The sequence below is a fragment of the Cloeon dipterum genome, chromosome 3 (assembly GCF_949628265.1).
Source record: "Cloeon dipterum chromosome 3, ieCloDipt1.1, whole genome shotgun sequence".
Taxonomy (NCBI): Eukaryota; Metazoa; Arthropoda; class Insecta; order Ephemeroptera; family Baetidae; genus Cloeon; species Cloeon dipterum.
The window spans coordinates 31,436,185-31,457,389 of NC_088788.1; the positions used below are offsets into that span (position 1 = coordinate 31,436,185).

Sequence of the window (21,205 nt, forward strand, 5' to 3'; positions counted from 1 at the left end):
CTAGTAGCCACCATTTCTAAACCCTTTCCCACATAATATTTGTTTCCTCCTGTTTATATTGCGAATGATTTCCAATCCCATTTGTGTAAAAAAATAAGTGCAGAAGAAATCCAGCCCAATAAACTCGCGAGATTCAATTTTATCTCTGCAAAATGAATAAATCGTCGACCATCCGCCGTTTTTGCCAAACAATAAATAAAAAGAAATCAATAAAGGCAGAAATTTGCACAAAAAAGAAGACTAGTCGGCATCCTATCTATGCGTATATGCAAGTGGCATTATGCCAGAATATGATATTATGTGTGCGGGCGAGTCACATACATGCAATAAATCTCGAGCGGAGCCAGCCAACAACCCCGCACATGCTGGGGCTTCCCCGCGCCCTCCGCGCACATACACGCGGAATAATTTTGTCCGTAATACCCGACGAGGAGCGGCAAATTTTTGTGCCTTGGGGCTGTTAATAAAAGGGGTAATAATAAAATAGATGCTGCTGCTGCTGCTGCGTGCAGTGAGTTTGCATTTCTTTCGCAAATAAATTGGAACGAGGGCCGGCGGGGACGAGGAGAGGAGAATGGCGGAGGGGAGAGGAAAGCAATTAGTTGTTGGCTCATTCTCTCAACCCTAATTAGCTGGGTGAGGCAAAGAAACAATAATAATAACAATCCACTGGCGGCGCAGCACTCATTGTCAGCCCCGCGCGCGCGTTTTCATTAAAAGCGGCGGCGGCGGCAGCGGAGAGAGGATTCATCTCGCGGACCCCTTTTCTGCAAACAGCCTCTCCCGACCTTTCTGATGCAAAATGCAAGTCCAATCAAAATTCTGTGTTGTTCCAAGCAAATTAGCACACACATGAATGTAGTACGTTCGTATATATACTATGTGCCGCGCGCGCGGCTTTCAACTGTTTGAGCTTCCGTCTCTGCGGAAATGAGATTCTGCTGCTAAAAAGACCCAATTTAATTCTAATCTAAATTAAATTCCTTCGTGCTGGCCGGCCTACCCAGTGGAGGCACTCGATACTCTTTGCTCTGACGTTCGCTTAGTCGAGGTCTTATCCAGGCTTCGCAGATTTGCCATAATTTTATTGGCACTGCCACAAACTCTGATCGTAAGTGAGTTTTGCGTTGGCCTAGTATTATATTTTTAAGGCGTTTTTTTAATAGGACTATTTTGTATTTGGAAAGAAACTTGCGTCAATCATGTCGTATTATTCCAGTTGAATTGGGTTCCTAGCTGCTTTCGATGTCGGTGAGGTTAAAAACGAGTTGCTCAATCCAATGTTCGAAAAGCCGACGTCACGAATAAAACAGAAATAGCAGCACGTCGGAATCAATAAAAGCCGCGATGCCGACTAAATCACGGACGCAAAAAAGCTTTTCCGGCTAATCAAACAATAAAAGCCTCATGCAAATCTCATTAAACCCGGTGATGGACGACAATCCAATCGGGAAAGCGGCGCCAAAAATTGGATTATCATTTGCCTGCAGCATCGCGGTGCACACGCGCCTGGGTTGATTTGAAAAATCGAGCTAATTGTCCAAATTAAAAGCTCTTGATGGCTAAAAGAGAGCATTGTGAAGTCCGCAGCGAACGGAGCGACGATAAATTAAGCAGTCGGCTCGCGGGAATCTCATTTCCCGGCGCTCGGATTGATTTAGTGCGGGTAGTTTATCTTTGTTATTTGTGCTTGCACGCCGATGCCGCCCGCCACCGCCGCTGCCGACCAGATAGATAGATAAATTGCCTCCCCCAAATAAGCAGCAATTTCAATTTTATTAATTAAACGCGCGCGCTCGGCAACGGCCGGCGCTTGCAGCTATAGTGGCGCTATTGATTGGAAAAGCGCCCGTCCTACTCTCTCTACATGCGCATTCTCCATTCGCTCATCGTCGGGGATCAGATCTCTAGTCGTCTATGCCACTCTTTGAATAGAAAAAAATACAAATTAACTTACATGGAATTGATAGTTTGAATCAAATCAATATTCTGTTGCTTAAAATTCGCAAAGTAATAAACATTCGTCGAATTTTCCAGCTTCCATTTGAAATCAATATATTTCGTTGAGCAAATATTTCACTTCAACGCAGCCGAAATATTTTTTATTTGGCATTTTGTGAAAAACGTTACGAGAGAATAATTGCAATGAGTTTTTTGGTCTACATTAATGTAACTCAGGTGAATAGTCTGATTTCCAAGTCTATGGAAATGGAAAATTATACTGGAAATCTCCTCTCTTCCTCTCTGCTACGCGGCTTTCGCATGCGATTCCCAAAGTTCTGGCATTCTCGCTGCCACTGTTGCCTTCTGCACACTCCTTTCACGCAGATTAAAGCAATTCTCTCGCCGAAATTAATAAATGGAACTCGCGTGGCGGCCGAAAGCGCGCGTTTTTAATCTGCTAAAGTAACACACGCCGCCCGACGCCGCCGCTGTCGTCGATTTTGATGAGCCGAGAATTATTACTGCGGACAAAAGAGACGCGGCCCATTTAATTTATTGCAATTGCACACGGGGAGACGTCCAATCTAAAAGTATTGCGGCACCACTAGCGGAATTGCACCGAGTCTGGTCAAAGAAATTTTTTAATTGAAATCATTTCAAGACTTTCAACTAGTTTTGCTTTAAAGTGTATTTAAACTATAGCAGTGAGAAAAAGGTCATTTCCAAAATGTCTTTTCGCAGGTTTTTAAAAGCAGACTCGTGCAGTTAAGTGCCCGTGGCAGCTTATTGCTGCGCTGATAATAATCCACAAGGCATAAAATCACCGCACGGAATGGTGTATAATTTCGGCCGTAATATAAAACAAAGTGTTTTGCCCGAAACATGCAACGCACGCAGCTGGATTGAGAGAACACCAAAGTCGATCGGTTTTCTCGAGCGGAAATTGGACCATTAAAATCGTCGATTTGTGAAAACATCACTTTTAATTTGCAAAAGTGACCGTGACCGCTCTCCTTGAGGCTGTCGCCTCGAGAGCAGAATGCAATGCAGAGCATTTTGAAATTCAGCCTTTGGGTTAACAAACCTTTCGTCCAATCTGGAAGCGGCAAACCGTGCGCTTTGTGTCATTCAAAGCGCTCGTTTTTTCGCCAATTGACCAAATTGGGCAGCAGCATCTCCTATTCATCCAGAGCAGCACGCATCGGGCATGACTGCAGATCAGACACGGGTTCGCACGAAATCTGGCAGTCCCCCGTGGGCATTGTCCAGGCGTCAGCGCCGGCAGCGCTGAAAACTGAAAAGCGCCGATTCTCGCGTCGGGAAATTTTTGCATGATGAGATTGCGGTTGTGCAAATGAGTTCATTACCGCCTGGCGTTACGTTATTATCATATTTAAGTTTTGCATACTCAATTAGGCTTAGCTCGGGCGGGGTATTAAATTTCCCGGCCAGCAAGCTCGCAGCAACAGCCTTTCTCTTATTCGCGCAGCACACGAGAAATTTGCGTGAGCGCGGCGTGTAATTAAGTAATAGAGCTGCTGAGTACACCTGATCTCTAATGGAGAAAAGGCTTAAGCCTATTCCGGAATTCGCTCGCTCGCGCTTGCACTTGCAATTAGCCGGGTCAAATTGCATGCAGCTTGGGATTAAAAGTTTGATTCGGAGACTGCGTGTTGGATTTGGCGCTAACTAAGTTAGCCGCAGTCTCGTGATGGAAAGTGTTCAGTTTCAAAGCGTGTTTCAGTTAAAAAAAGTCTTTAGTAGAAGAAAACATTTGCCTCAGTTTAATTAAGCGTCCACTTTGAATACTTCATTAGCCTTTTAGACAATTTTCATTTTAAAATATTTTAAAACTGAGGCAAAAACATTTTTAATTGTAAACTATTCCCTGGAAATCTCTGTGATTGGTAGGCTGTGAAAAGAAATCTATTTTTGCTCAAGAAGACTTATTAGCTGAGATGGTACAAAAATAAATCAAACCATAAATATGCCTCGACGACCAATCTTTAGCTCTGCCATCTAGTAGTGCTACTAAAAACTAAATTTATTGACTTGTTTTACCTATTTCTGATTGAACACCATTCCTATCTGTGATATTTAGCAATCTCCATTCAGAATGACAACATTTTGTGACAAGGCCAACAACTGTAAAATTAAATTAGGCAGAGTGAGCGTCGAAATCCTTCCACTCAACGCCGTCATTTACCCTTTGGTGTGTAATTCAATGTGTACAATGAGGGCCAAACGTGTAGAATCACTCGGATTACAATGTGTACGTATACGCACACGCTAGAGTTTGTGTGCATGTGTTTATATGTATATTATTATGTCTGTCGGTCAGCATCAGCCAGCTAGCCGGTCCAGAGGATGCTGCATGCGTGTATCTCCCTCTGTATAGTACATAATTCCATGGAAGTAGTGGCCACCTCGGTCGCCGACAGCGTTTCGCGTCGGATTGGCCAATTAAAATAATTAATATCAATTTTCATATCCACCTGTGGCACTCGTGTGTGTATGTCGTGCGCTGTTTGTCCGCGCGGCACACGCGTCTGGCCAGGGTTAATTAATTTTAATTTGCCAGACGAAATTTACACCGCCACCGCCGTCGCGCGCACACTATTCACGATTTAACGTCCACACCAGCTGCGAAATTAGCGTTTAGGCGAAAGCTTAAATTTTAATTGAGCTCTTGTTTGCGCCTAATTCGCCGCCAGGAAAAATCAAACACGTTTCACGTCTAATTTACGCATCATATTGGCCGTGTTTTGCTATTTGACTCATTTTCCTAACTCTAATTTGTTAATTGAAAACTGGTTTGATGATGTGGTTAAACGCCGACTGGTTAATTTGGCAAAGTAATACTCTTGGAACTTATTAAAAATGTTTTCACTAACATAGCTCCTAAATTCAAGTAATTTCTTACGACTTGTGAGCTGGGTTAAATTCGGTTAAAAAAACTGTTCTTAAAAATGCTGCAAAAACTGCTTTATTTACATCAAACTGAATTTGAATTTTTTGTTGCATATTATCTGTTTGAATTCAATTAACAACATCGGCGTGTTAAATTCGTGGATGTCACTGATATTCTCCAGGGACAGAAAAACTACGCTGGTAATTTACTGAAAAATTTGTAATAGAATAAATTGATTTTATTTCATAAAAAACCTCTTGTATGAGAGATGTTGAAATAACAACAACGCAATAATTCCGACAAGATATTGTAGATAGTTAGTTGGCTGGCTGGAGAGCTCGGCTCTTGGGCTGATTGAGGGCACCTGTTAAAAGTGTATTTGATTCCTGCCCCGAATGCAGGGTAAGCAAGCGAGTGCTCTCGAGACAGCCTTTTAGCCAGCGCGAGAGCTAATCAAACATCTCGACGGCTGTGCGCCGTAAAGCCGCAATGAAATCTCAATAATGAAAGCCAGTCAGCCGCTCTCGTTGCCTGGACAATCAACTCGCGCGCATGCAGTCGTGATTATTTGCTCCAAGTCGCTCGCTCGCTCTCTCGTACGTAATATTCGCCTGCAATAACAGTTGATTAAGTCCTGATTGCGCCCTCCATTATCAAAGAGCGCGTACATGCTTTTGCTTGCTGACTCTCGACAATGATGCTGTTAAGTAAGACGTTTCGCGACCGAGTATCGTACTTCATGCTGCCCCTTTGTTTCCCTTCTGTCCGCGTGCAGCCGCCGGCGAATCGATTTATTGCGCAATTTTAAATTAGCCTTGTCTTTTGCACCTGCATTGTTCCAGTGTGGTGTTTGGCCATTATTGGCTGTTAGTTGCGCAATCTCAAATGCGTTTTTGGCGTCAAATTTATTTAAAGGATTCCAGCAAGGAAATCCAGATTGCCGATATTTATTGTGTTCAGCAGCTACTGTTTTCTTTGGTGTCAGATTTAAAAATATGTGAAAACCTGAAACTTCGTATTTGGAATTACATAGCTGATCTGATATTTAATTACTGTAAAGTGGCGATTTTTTGTCAAACGACAGCCAATTTGTTTTTTATTTACGACTGACAAATCACTGCGGAAAATTGAAAAATTCATACTATAGCTTGAAGCTGCTCTGTTTTAGTTTCCCTGTTAACGTTTTACGAAAAAAGCAAATTTGTCGTAGGCAAAGCGTTTGTTTTAAATTTTACAAGGAACTTTTAACCATCTCTTTGGATCAATTTCCAAATACCAACAGTATGTACACATTGAGAAACCTTTAAATTGGCGTCGTTTACTTGATATTTAATGAAGATAGAAGCATAAACTTGCGCTATTTTATAATGTATTATTTGTATGTTTACTTAAAATTCAAGAGAGTATTGAGCGGAAAAAAATTGCTAGACAAAATTCAAAACTTTTTTGTGTCTAATGGACTTGACTAAAAAGCAAGGCAGCTGCCGCTATACCACTGCATTTAGGTAAAAATGTACATAAATCCATATCTGCGAGTGGTTGGATGGATGGGGGCTAAAAAGGGCAGAGTGAGTGTGCGGCGGGCTGGCGGGTGGGCTGGTGAGCGAGCGAGCTCTCTTTCGCATAGTAATAAAAGCACTCCATTCAATCAGCACAGAGCACTCACTCACTCACTCACTCTCCGGCCCTAATGATGTTTTGTTCATGCGCCCCGAGCTCTTACACGCAGTCATTTTGAATTATCAGCTATTGAACCAGCACTAAGTACTTCTCATTTGATTATCCACTCGCGGTGATACGCTTTTGTACTCGCAAATTTCTGCGTGTGTTCGTCGACTTTTTCCCATAATGCGTGAGAGCACTCTGGCACACAGACACACACGTGAAATAAAAACGGATCGCGGCGCAGTTAAAAGCGGCTGTCGAATAATAATAATCTACCGGCCGTAATCGTAATAGGACACGAGAGGTCTCCTTTCCAACCGACTCGGCGATGGCCTCTTTCAAGTGGTGATTTGCCTGCGTGAAAAGTTCTAACAACCGGCAGTAGCTCGCGATTGTGTGCACCATGATTGATGGGGAGAGGCGTTGCACTCTTCACTGGCACTGAAAAACGCGGAGGGAAAGCAAATTCAATTTGGCATAGCACATTGTAATGTGACAAAGCATTTCAGCATTTCTTTGATTTGGTAAAAATAATGTTTCTGTCTGTGTAGTCGATAAATAAATGAATCAAAGTCGCTACAGATGGAAGAGATAGATACACGCTCTGGAATAGATAACTGAAAAATGTAATATTACTTAAAAATTTAAGATATGACTGAAAAATCTTTTTTTTCTTCATTTTTATCAGACAAAAAGCTGAATTCAGGCTAACTATTTTATTTCCACACTATTTTTGTGGCGCGCACTGTCTGTCTACAGTATAATTATCAGGATTTATCTTATCAAAGGATGAATTGCCATCAAAATTCACACAGTTTGACAAGTCACTATAGCAGAGGAAAATCGAAATATATTAAAAATGGGCGCAACAAATTCGAGAAAATTGGACAGATTTTAGTGACGCTGTTAAGTCCCATGTAGCTTGATGCTGGGAAATGCAGAATATTGCTTTGTTGGCCTTTGTGTGCGGCAGTTTAATTTTATGGTATGGAATAAACTCAAATAATCAAACGATCACCAAGCAACATTAAAATTCAAATTTTATCGAGAATTTGAGAGTGGTAGACCATTTTACCGTGTCAGTTTCAGATTCCTCTTGACGATATCTACCAAACGGCGTATGCTCAATTTCAGGAGGTTAAAAACAAAATCAAACTTCTGATAAGGAGACACGCTCGCTATTTCAAAACCATGCAAAAAAAATTTGGCTCGAAGTAAAAGCTTTAAAAACGATTCTTGTAATTCAACAAGGAGTTTCTTGAGTTTGTGATAAGGGAAATGTTTGATATTTTATATTTTTTATTGTCTGCGTGTCGTAATGTGTAGGATATAGTTGCTATGCCATTATGCAGCTCAATTTAAAAATTAAAATCAATGAGTTTTCAACGCTCTAACTAATGAAACAACTACACGAAATCGAATAGCATTATACACGCAGCATAATTACATACGTGCGGAGTGAATAGCGGCGCATTCGTGCTGATACATTGGATTGAAAACCGACAAAGGCTTTCGGAAAATTTCCAATTAAAGCACCCCTGTCAGTGCAGCAGGACAAAAGCGGGTGCAGAAAGCCGGCCGCGGCGCCATATTTCAATAAACACATTTTAATTAACCCGCGCCACCCCCATTGTGCAATAAATCTATCAGAGTGTAATTCAGCCAGGCCTGCCCCAGTGCTATTGACACCTTTAATAAAAATCAACGCTACTCAGCGCCTTTTTGCGCTCTTTCTCCTGCGCGAGCTGCAACCAGCCAACCTGTGCTCCCTCCGGCCCGTGATTGTACCTAAAGCAAGTGTACATACGTATATATAGGTACAGTGGGCACACACACATACACACATACCTCGGCGGCGGTGGCGGGAGAACGTGGAAATTTATTAGCGTTTCTGCGGAAAAAATCCTTGAGTTATGTGAAATCACGGCCAGTCGTGACCCGGGTGACGTCACGCGTGATTTACACCTCACCTTCTCATTAATTCCGCCTCGACACACTGCGCAGCAGTCGCCTTTTGCAATCAGTGCAGGGCATGCACTGCACTCGTTCAAAATGGGAAAATCGCCGTTGTTTGCACCGGGGTAACGAGCAATTTGAGACGAGCGAACGCAGCGGCCGACCAATCAGCGCAGATAAGTAATTGGGATCTGCGCGTAAGAGAATATGATTGTGATTTATCGCGGATCATCATTTCCTTTAACTATGCATACCGCCAAGATTGGTAATGAGCAAGATTATCGTGCACACCAACGAGATTATTGGACTGACAAGATTTTAATATTTTTAATTAATAGAGTTCTATGAAAACGATTAATATGAAATTTTGTTCAAGTGATAATGTAACATGAATTTAATGAGTTCTCGACAATTTTTCCAATTAATTGAATTTTTGAGTTTTGGCAGCCTGCAAAATTGTAATGTGACAAGAATTTATGTAATTTTTCTGAAGAACGAAAATTAATATATCACCATTCAGAGATTAATGAACGGCTACAAGCCGTTGTATGGTTGAAAGTAAAGCTTTACAGAAAATTCGAAAAAAATCATTTTACCTTGACTTGAAATACTATCTAAAAAATAGAGAAAAGCTAAAAATTTCCCAGGTGTGTCCATTTAAATTTAGAGAAAATCGGCTTATCAAGCAGCGAACACTGTCTCCTCAATGGAAATCATTTCACCAGAGGGGAAATTTACCTCATATTTCGCACACCATTGCATAGATCGCAACGAGAGGGATCGAAATCAAGGGAAAAAATAATGGACTAACCGTTTAAATAAAAAAAAATAAATTTGGCAAAATATGAAGTTTAACGGTCCTGTAGAGAGCTGTTGCTAGATTTCACAAAGAATAAACTCTATGAACTATGTATTTCTTGCAGTCAACAATGGCAAATGTTCTTAATTGTTGGCCTCTAAGGCTCTACTTTAAGTAGTGCAGCGATATTAAAGATGATACAAATTTGTAGCATTATCGTGAGTGCACTGAGAGAGCGAGCGGACACCTATTGCGGCTGATCCTTCAATTTGAACGCCTTTTGAATTGGCAAACAACGCGAAGGCGAGAGCGCTGCCCAGCCGTCGGTGCCGCCATTCAACCTGGCCGGTTCCACAGTTCGCGCACACACAATTGAGCGCGGACAGAACGAAATCACGACCGAACAGAATCAATTGCCGGCCTAATGAAGCCATAAATTGGCCCGCAATAAGCACGGCCGTGGCAGCAGTGCCAATTCGCGGTTACAACTCTCGACAGTTTAACGCGGAATTATCTTGTATCATCGCTCCATAATATAAATGACCTTCGCGCCTTCTCAGCGCCGGCCGGCCAGAAAGGTCTTATTGAAAAAACGAGAGGAAAAAGGAGCAAAGGGAAGGAGCGACACAACACACAGACTTTTTCTCCTCTCGAAAAGCAGGGAGACCGAGCATAATTTCAGAGAGTAACCTTGAGCGAATCATCATTATTATTCTGGTTTTTGTGTCGATCGCGCGCGGAGCGGCGCTGCCTGCCCGCCGCCGCATACCTTGCCGACGCCGACTCGTTCAGGTGCGACGAACCCTGTAATTTCACTTTGCCCTAGCTGGAAATTTTACCCGCGTGTTCATTATCAAAAATTAAATCGAGTCGTGGGTGCGTGGCGCCGTACGTTTCTTCCCGACCGGCCTGTCTCCAACTTGTATGATGAGAAAGTCTAGACAAATTGTACGGTCTGAATTAAATGCGACTGATGTTTTATTAAAATAAGCATTCTTTTTGCCGCAATCAAATTCGATCCCCCCGCGATGAATTTTACGAGCCAGGTATTTTCTCCGGAATCGTGCTGTAAGATTATATATACGAGAAGCTGTATTTTTTATTTTTCTCCGAGGAGAGATGTAGTTTGGATCGCGAGTACATTAAATTTAACTACTTTGAGGGTACATTTAATCTTGATCTCTTTAGTTTTACATCCATTTTTATGGGGCTGAAATGTTAATTTATGGTAACTATAAAATCCACTGGCCAAGGGTTCGATTTCAAAGTCAGCTGTGACGGAATTCTGCAATTTCCGAGATGAAATAATAAGCCTTTGCGTATGAATTTAGCTCATGATTCAAAGTTCAAAGAGCCAAGCTATCAATTTAAAACTTGTGTGTTTATCACCAATTTCGAGGTAAATAATTTTCAAGTTTATTTTGTCCGTTAAAAGCTCGTAAGACTTTGAAGTAGAAAATGTCAAAGAGGTCGATATGATAACCATTTTTTTTAATTTTGGAATTATAATATACTTATAACTGTGTTTCTTTGCATATATAAGTCACTTTTAGGAACTAAGGTGGCAATTCAGCCCTTAAACTTACGAGTCTCCTTCAAAACCGCTCAAAACCGCATTAAAATCTTAACACCATCTCTAAATCAACCAAAACCCTAGCCTAAATTGATATTGAATAAGTCTCTATGAAATCTAAATTGTCGGTTCAATATAAGATAACTTATTAAGAAATTTTTAAGTTGTTTCGAAACCCGTTGGTTCTAGAAAGGGAAACAAGTTGATTCAATTAAATATGTTTAGAGTCAATACAATTAACTCGCTTTTAGTGCTATTTAGAATATTCTCTGATTACATTTGAGTGTTAAGAAAATGGATGGTTGCCTTAAAAATTATTTTGTCGTCTGTCGAAACACCGACTAAAATTTCAAACCATCATAAGATCATCTTTCCTAGCTTTTGTATGCGAGCTGTTGAAAGTTTGAATTTAATTCAATTTGAAGAAGGGAAGGACTTCCAAGTACACTAGAGTATTTTTAAAACTTGCATCCAATCGATTATCTTAAAAAGCATTGCAAAATTTCAACTCCGAAATTTAAAACTCGAAAACTAGTTGCTTTAATTGTTTTTTGCCTGTGTTCACAGACCAAAGTCGCGCCATCAGCAGGACAAGCTGGCAGCATCCGTGATGAACCCGCACTTCCACGGGTACTCGGAGCTGAGTTCGCCGCACTCTCCGCCGCCGGACAACAGCAGCTACCACCAGCAGGGCCCTCAGGGGCCGCACCAGCACCCTCCGCCCGGCATGGGTGGACCACCGGTCAGCAACGGGGGCGGGCCGCCACACGGGGGCGGGCCGCCGCACGGGGGCATGCACCACCACCACGAGGGGGGCATGCATCCCCACGGGGGACCGCATTCGCTGCACCACGCGCACCCCGGACCCTACCCGCCTCCGCAGCACATCCTCAACAACAACAATAATAACATCAACGCCAACAACAACGTCAACAACAACAGTGGACCCGGTGGCATGGGTGGCATGGGCAGTCCCACGTCGCACATGCACCCCGGGCAGGGGGGCGGCGGTGGGCCCCAGATCAAGGTGTGCGCCGGCTGCGGGGGCAAGATCGTTGAGCGGTACTTGCTCTACTCGCTGGACCGCTACTGGCACAACGCCTGCCTCAAGTGCCAATACTGCCACGCTATGCTGGCTGACATTGGCACCTCCTGTTACACTAAGGGGGGCATGATCCTCTGCAAAACCGACTACGCTCGGTGAGTCACAATTTCTTTCTTCCTATACGTTAAATTATTCGAAATCTCCACGGGGCTTAAACCACGTGTTTATAAAAGATTATCAAGTTTTTTTTTAAATTTAAAATTTTTGACACTGCAAACCCGGGAAAAAACTAGCTGCCAATGCATAAACCAATTCCCAAAGATTCAGTTGATGCACCCACCTAACGTATATAGCATTGTACTTTTTTTAAATAGGCTGCTAGGTTTGCATGCTTGTCAAATGGTGAGGACAGTCACTCTACTTGAAAACTTTGTTATTTTATGACAAAGACTTCCCCCAAAATAGATGCATACATCATTGGATAGATCTCGACGAGAGGAATTAAAATCTGCCAAGAAAATATGGTCAAGCGATGTAAATTTTGGAGAAAATTGGCAACATTTTAATTTTAATTGTAGTCCTCTCATGATTATTGCTCATTGCGGAGCTAACAATTTGATTAACTTACTGTAGCCAAATTCAAATAATTTTCAAATAATTCCCGGCATTGATCCTCATCAACCTTAAAATTGATATGACATTTAATAAATTTAGTGTAAACAAGACACCACCAATATTAGTAAGTTTTCCTATATAATGGATCTGAAGTGACGTATTTGAAAATTAAAACACCGAAGACGAACATATTTCTTGAAGGAAGTTAATTATTGGGGAAGCAAATTTACCTCAGGAGGTTAAAGGAAGCAGTAAAAATTAAATTTGAGTAATAAGAGAAAAGAGGGAAGTCACAAGATGTGCTGTTGGGTTGACTCTATACGATTTATTTTCAAATTGGAATATTTTTTGAAACCCTATGTACGCTGGAGCCAACTAAGACTTCATTGCTCATATTTGATTATAATATTTGGTGAATTTTCCTCTTTTACTCTCCCCATTTTTATAAGATCTCAAGCTAAATTGGATATGATTTCTTGAATACCTTTGATAATTTTATACTACGCAGAATTTTATCACCATAATATTTCTCATGTTCCTTACATTACTTTCTCTGAATATTCTTCTTCTTGTGCATGAATTAATCAATTATAAAAAAAACTTCAATAAAAGAGTCACTGAGCTAATGTTTCTGATGAGATAAGAAACGCATGTACAATCTGAGCGATACGTCTGCAGACACAAATGCAAAACGGGAAAAAGTCAACAACTAGAGGCAGCAGGTAGAGTGGGCCCAGTAGAGAGGAAGGTAGTCGTCAGTCTCTAGATAGCGTCGGCGGTAAAAGAGCGAGCTGCGCGTGTACAGTACGTACACATACACACACACACACACACGTGAGTGCACCGGGCCGCCCTGCCACCCTCTCATTACAGGGCCCCTTCATCACAATATTAGGTTATCTCTGCCTACGTACACCAATCAGGCCCTCCCGCACCCTAATGTCACCCCCGCACCACCACAGGCAGCACGAGCAGCGAGTGTATGTGTGTGGGTGTGCTGATTTAAACGAGCACTACCCTAATTCGGATGAGGAACAGAACGGAGCTGCTTGACGAGATCAATTTGCCTGGCTGTCTGCTCATACGCCAAATTTGAATGCTTCGCTCGACGTGTGCGCGTATTTATTTTGCCAATCAGTGCAGCCAACCACCCTGATTGAGCCATAAAAAATTACAACCCCCTCGTCCCGCCAATTGGTGCGCGCTTTAAACAAATTGCCGCATCGCGTGAATATGCATGCGCGCGGATTAAATTACCGCCGATCGCCGCTGTGGCACTTAAAATTAATGCCTTGCCGATAAATGCACGCGGATTAATAGCTCGAGTGCGGCTTTTTTCGTGCGTCTACTCACTCACTCTCACAAACACGTATCTATTTCGTGTATAATATTCGTTGTGGTTTTTCCGTAATAAAAAGATACGTCTGCTTGTGCCTGCTCTTTAGCGCCGTGTGCGGTCATGTTGGCACGACGATAATGCAACAGCATAAATTTCGGTTTTTAATATCTAACCACGCGAATGGGACATTAAACGTCCGTGTTTCGCATTAAACATTCATTTTAGTCGGCCGCGCCGTGCTGCGAGAACACACATAGTGAAACGTCCCAGTGTGAGCGTTTCATGCAAACGCTGTCTTCTCTTTTTCGTGATTTGCACTCCCTACGGTGTTCCAGGGAAATTGTTTGTCGGTTGTACACACAAGAATTTACTCCTGATCTTATTTTGAGGAATATGTGGCCACAAATGTTTTCACGGTGCGAAGACTTTGAAATCAAATTTTTTTTGAAATATATATTTATTTAAAGAAACACCAATGGTGTACAACAGACATAGACATGCATAAATATTACAGTACACTAGCACGCATGAGAGTCAATGGGATCTTCTTGCATTCCAAAAAGTGGTAGAACTTCACATATTCATCACAGTATACACATTTGCAATCGAAACCGGCCTTACAATGATATTTCTTGTTAGTACAGTAAACATAATGATAATCGTGACAGGCGTGCCTGGTGAAAACATGTCTATTTAGAAAACAGGCATTTTTCCAGCCCGGATCGCCCATTGCCTGGGAAATTTTTGTGAAATTTTTTTGAAATATTCATGTATTATAGCGTTTAGTGTTTAACCTATATACTAATTTTTCGTTGAAGTAAGTTTTGGAGCTCTTCAATAATAGCAAGTCCAATTTCTAGTAAACCGAATTTGTTTCCCAGCTGGTATCGACTTTAAAAATTCAGTAAAACCTTTGGTTGATTATATGTTTTTATTTTTCATTTCTTTTCAAATTCGGGCAAATGATCAACCTATAATAAAAAGGTAGAGGAAAATTAAATAAACCTTTCTTCAAAAAATTCAAATCTCTACCAAAGGCTGATTTCTTTTTTATTTATCAACGTGCTATTTAATTACTATAATGTATTAAATTAGCTGAATAATCTTGAAGAAGTGCTCTCTCGACTGAGTGTTTTAGAATTCAGCATCACCCTGGAAATAATAAGAGGCTCAAATTTGTAAACAAACACTCTTGACAAGCACGCTGCGAAATTGCAAGAAGTGCTAAATCGGATTTTCGGCGAAACTCATTGCTTGGAGCACGGTCTCCCCATTGAAAATTTCTGTTTATTGCTCGATGTGATTGAATCGGAAGGGAGGAGCAGAGCAGCAGTGATTGAAGATCGCAATCGAATAGCACGCTGCCAAGACCGCATTCGCCATGCAAATATGGAGCTGTTCGCCGAAAATCGCTTCTCCGCCGCAGCCCAGTGTATTAAATAGTAATACAGGCGGAGAGCATTCATCGCTAATGCCCATTTAAAGCCTCTTGATTGCGCGAGGAAATGTGGGAATCGCGAGCAGATGCCGCGCGCGCGCGCGCGTTCAATTGAACGACGAGCGAGAAAAATACACACGGACGGAATTCGCGTAAATGGGCAGGTATTATATAACAGCTGATATTCATTAATGCGAGCGATCATAAAAGTTTGATGAGTTGTGCGCGGATTTGGCATGCAGAAAGGTTATCAGGCATGCATCACGTACGAAATAAAACCTCCTTTTCAGCCGGGAAAGCGGGAGAGACTAGAGCGGCGGCGGCAGGCGGCTAAACAAAAAATCCTTTTTCGCCTGGCAATCAGCACTAAAAGCTTTTTATACACAAACCATCCCTCGCGAGCGAGTGAAAGAAAAGCCCTAGTGATGTGCCTGCTGCGGAATTACCTCCAACCATCTCATCACAAGTGCATTTCCATCAATTGATTCGAGCCAAGCTCTATCCCTCTCTCTCTTTTGCCGCTTTTTCGTGACGCTGATGCCGGGTTAGCTTTATACTCCCGGATTAAATTTCAATCGGATCGCTCTGCGGAATTGTATGAAATTACCGGCGTACGTATAATTAGGATTTTCGTGCAGTCGCAATTAATCCGCGATTGATTTGTTATTGTGTGAAATTGTGTGTATAATACATTCCATGCACACGTTTCGACCAGCTGGAGGCGCATACATGCATATTATTACCAGCCAGGAGCCCCTTTGGCCTTTCTGTAACGATTTTTCCTCCCATCTTTCATGTTTCTTATTACGCGCTGGAATTTTGTGCATTCTATTTAAAGCTTAAAATTACATCTCGTTTTACATGTTGGTTTGCGTCTTTTGAAATGAGCCAAAATCCGTGTTTAAATTCCATTTTATGTTAATCACTCTGAATTATAAAGCTGGCCAAAGTTACCAATAAAAACACACAAATCTACTTTGATTCACGGACAAACAGCATGAATAAAGACCATAAAAATAGAGATTGTGCGTGTTTCGTATGCTGCTGAACTTTCAACGCCGCATGTTTATCGCACCGCATTGATTCACTTTATTCGCCAGAGCACAATAAAAGCTTTCTTCGAGAGAGAATGATTTCGAGCGGTGCGCGCGAGAGAGAACGAGAGAATAAAGTGCACACGTTAAAAGATAGTGTCAAGAGCATAATTTATAGAGCGGCTCATTGTTCCGCCTACGCATGCAGCACCAACTTAATTCAAGTGACAGGTGAAAATTACAAATGGCCATTCAGACGCCTCGATACACAATACAATCCAGCCAGCAAAGGAAGGTGTAATTGAAACAACAATCATCGCCAGACTTCCTCCGTGAACGCGGGCATCACAACTTAGCGACGCCTTCCAAACTCCTCCAAAGAATTTCTTGTCCAATTAATAAGCAAGCTATCACTACCACCTGTTTTGTTCCGGAATAATTTTAGAGTATGGAAAACTAATGTGTCACTACCGAAAAACACAACCGGAGCTCAATCAAAAGTAATTTAGTCTGCATCCTAAGTAGTTTTTTTTTTAAATTTGTACCTAATTTTTAGGAATTAACATGTTAACATGGTTATCATCACTAGAGAGCCTCAACACTTTCATTATTGACGGAAGAGAAAAAATAATTAATGAATCTCATGTACAACTTCAAGGATCTAGGACCTCTGATTTTTAATTGAAACCTGAAATTTTAATTTAATTCAGATCTAAGTATAGAGCTCTAAATAGAGACTCATTTTAGTATAGCTGTAGTTATAGTTGCACCGTAATTTCCCTCTTGTTTTTTCATTTTAATCTTTCAGAAATCCACTTTTCGCGTGCCATATTTTTAGCAACGAAACCACTCCGGCTTTTATCACCAGCGCAATTAATAAAAGGGGCTGAAAGTAATTAAAATTTCGTACTTGTGCCGCATATTAATTTTGAGAGAGAGAGAGCAAGCAAGCCAGTTGGGTGTTATTCGGCGGCGGCGGCAGCGGTGCACACGGGGGTGATTAATGGCGCTTGATCATGCACGCCACTCGTGCGTTATTAAACGTCCATCGCGCGCATCTCGCCCGCTCTTGCTTGCTTTTCATCCTCGGCTCGCAAACACCAATTTGTTATTGGCGCCGATTCGCGACTAATGGCTCGACAACATCGCCGCAGAGGAAAACAGCCTTTTCCAAAGTAATTCTGGCCTAACGAGCAGTAATTGTGATTAATTGACACTTATGTTTAACGACAATAGATGCCGCGTGATGTGCAAAAAACGATTTTTTCCTTATGAAATCGATTTCTCTTCATGCAATACGAGGGATGCTAATAACAAGTTTGATTTTTCTCTGCAAGTTCACCACAACCGCATACACCATACATCATAAATATTTCAATTTTTCCTTTTTGTATCTGCTTTTCTTGTCGTTCCCGGGCTCTAAGTATCGCGTGATTCCTATTCCACATCTGCTTGCAATATGAATAATATTAATACTGAAACACGCTCCAAGAATCCTTTATTGAACCTGTGGTCTGAATATTTGCATTCTAATGCTCTCTCAACTACTCATAATCAGAGATGAAATGCGAGGGCAGTCGCATTCTCTAAATGCAGCTGCATTAATTCAAGAGCAACTCAGTTGTCTGTGTTCCGAGAATCTAAAACGGGACCTTTGTGTCAGCACACCTCCTCCTCCTCTTGCTGGTCGTGTTACGGCAACCACCTGTTTTTTTTTTCGAAATCGGGTTGGCATCTATTGGGCTGCTCCTTGGGTGATGTCACCGCGCTGATAAAAGCACGCGGCTCATTATTATAATAAGAGAAAGGGAGGCTGCATGTGCACGCGGCGCGCGATGTGGCAAGTCAAGAAAATCTGCCGCCGCCACTGCGCTTGTTTTGTTTTCCGATGCATTTGCGCGATTGAATTAATTAAATATCAGCGCGGCGCGGACGCCGGGTGATTCATTGTGTTCACCTTGGCGATCAGTGGGTGGCCAACAATAATGACTCCTTGTACATCTTATCGACGCCTATACGCCGCTTTTTCTAATTATCTACTACTGCTGCTGCTGCTGCTGCTGCTGCTGCTGCAACCAAGCTCCGCAATTAAAAGTAGCGAGAATATTATTAAGCTGCTTAATGACCCTGCCGCGGCGCACGAGAGGAGGAAAGTGTGCGCGCGCGATAACACTTTTAAATATTACAACTCGCGACTGCGTCGATTCGCCGATGAAAAGGCGCGATAACACAAGAGTTTTCCTCGTAAATACTTGAAATGCACCATTACGGTAAAGCATAAAAGGAAAGTCGTTATATTCTGCTTGCGAAAGAAGGGAAGCCAACTTTGACCGCAGAGCTGAATTTCAAAGCTGGAATCGCAAATTAGACGCGATGCGCCACCGCCGCTGCTGGATTTGTCTCTCTCTCTCTCTCCGCTCCGCCCCGGCAAAGGAAAAAGAGATCCGGCCGCCAATCTATTTGGAGAGCCGGTGCCGGTGGTGCTTCCTCTAATTAACAAGCAGCCCCTCATTGTCTGCAATAATTCCACCTGATGCAGCCCAATTAACGCTGTGTAATCAATCCGACGACCGTAATGAGGCGCCATTTTTCCACCATAGTCATCCATCGCGCCGGCAGACACTCTCGTCGTGTCTGCCGGCGCAGAAATTGGCTGGGATTTGGCCAGGCACCAAAAACGCATTTGGCAGCATTAATTTTTGTCATATTTCGCGGGTAAATGGAACGGATTTTTGCTGCTGGTACTCTGCAAAAACTGTGTCTAGCAGCAGTTTCTGCATGTTGCCCACAAATGTCATTCTAGGCCTTAATGGAAAATAATATTGTAAGACGTCTAGATGTAAATGCAGAAGGGATTTGAAGATTTTTTGCACTTGAGCGTTAATCGTCCGCATAGTATTAAATCGTGATTTATTTTCTTAATGACCTTTGGAACCGTGTCTGGGACCATAGAGTTCAATCTTACGGGTATTAATCAGTTTTATATTTCTTCACTATATTATTATTATTTGTTTTTTATATTTGCATTTTTACTCTTTAGTCAGCTATGATTTCTACGCGTTATAATTGATAAAAGTGTTGATTTTATCCTGTATTTTATGCCTATTTTCATTTTATTTTTTAAAGGAAAACGAGAAAAGGTTATTATTTGGCTCTGATAAATTTATATAAGAACCCTAATTGTGAACTATGGATTTTAAATTTACCATAATTTATTTTAGAATACTGGTTTCTTGTCCTAAAGCGTGAATTTTGAAATTTATAGCACCTTGTCATTGGCTCTTGTCGTTGCAGAAATATATTGCGTCTTTGAACTCGGGATAGAGTCGTCTCCTCTGACATCAAAACATACAGAAACAAGGTGTCGCCCTTCAAATTGAGAACAAATCGAACCGCCTCACTGTTTTTTGATTAATAGACTGTCGGACGTGTCCAAGGGACTGACAAGCGTGGTGCTGTCCCACTCTGCCGCCTCCAAGTGCTAGAGTGGTCTTAATATATGCGTGCGTACACACGCGCCAGAAAGCAGGCGTAAAAGCCGATGCTAAACGAGATAGATAGAGAAGACTTTGAACTGATTTTGAAGCGAAACTTCGACAATGGGGCGTTGCAGCCGCCACCCGCCCAGCCAGCCAGCCCAACCACCCACCCGACACGATGGCACTCTGGGCTCACAATGGCGCTCCGCTCTCAAACTTGCCTCTTGTAATTATTAACAAGGAAGAATTTATGCGCACAATGAGGTGGGCGGCGTGCACTAATTAATTATGATTATTATTATTATCGTCGTCATCAGCGACACAGCAATTTATTACCCGCAACGTCTTGCTTTCTCTCCGCCCCTTTTCTTTGCCTCGCATCCCCGCGCTCGCCTAGTTAGCATCGGCCCATTGTGTTGCGCTAATTCTAATGAGCAGTAAATTTCATCAAACGACGCCGCCTCCGCCACCACGGCCGCCTTAACAATAGCCAGCCGCTGACACTCGACTTTAATTAATTTGATTCGAATTCGATTAAGGGCATAAAGAGACTTCCGAGAAGTGCAGGTTCGCCTTTGTGCTCCACTTGATAGATTAATTTAAACTTGATGTGTTTCCTGCTCAATTCGCAATTGATAATGGATTAAAATCGAAGAACAGCCGCATCCCTTTAAACGTAACAACAAACTCGTTGTTCTAGCTCTTTAATTCTGAAAATCCTGATTACTATTCCCATCAGCACTGAAATCCAGCTCCCCCGAAAAAATGTTCATTTGAGCACTCATTATTCTAGAGTGGCAATAAATTTTTAATTAGTTTCTTTCGTTCGCCGTGCACGCTGCTTAATTGGAAACTTTTAATCAAGCATCTTGCCAAATGAAAAGATCTCTAACGTGCCGGTCGATGCATTTTTCCGTGTCTTGCCTTGGCAGCCGTCGTGGGAAGAGCGAGAGTTGGACCAGCAAGCACACAACAACAGTTTGGACCTCGATGCGCGGCCAATTAGTGGAGGATAATTTAGTGAGTGCACCCCAGCTGCTGATTCATTGTCTGTGTACGTATGTACCGCCGTCGAGAGATATCAAAACGTGGTACATAGCCAGCCCTAACGAAGGAAACTCGCAGCAGCAGCAGCAACCGCAGCTGCGAGAACAATTAGAGCGCACTTCTCTTACTCGTTCCTCCGCTATCTCCTTCCTTTTGGAAACCTTATTAGCCCTCATTATAAGTTGTCGGCGAATATCTGCTCTGCGGATCGATCCGCGACATTGCTGCCGATCGGAGTTTCCAGACGCTCGTCAATGCCAACTTAATGGTTAATGATCAACTACAATGTTATATTCGATGTGCAATTACAAAAAAAAAATAATAATGAAGACACGAATATCCTCTACTCTGAAATTTATA

General features: G+C 42.1%; 1 protein-coding gene across 1 annotated transcript in view; it reads left to right on the plus strand.

Moving 5' to 3' along the window:
• The window catches only part of LOC135941384 (LIM/homeobox protein Lhx9-like), a 110,320-nt gene that overhangs the window by 65,910 nt on the left and 23,205 nt on the right, over nt 1–21,205 (plus strand). The window contains exon 4 of the mRNA XM_065486881.1: nt 11,416–12,048. Within this exon, the coding sequence (XP_065342953.1) occupies nt 11,459–12,048 (590 nt within the window). The 5' untranslated portion in view covers nt 11,416–11,458. The remainder of the gene's footprint in view (nt 1–11,415; nt 12,049–21,205) is intronic.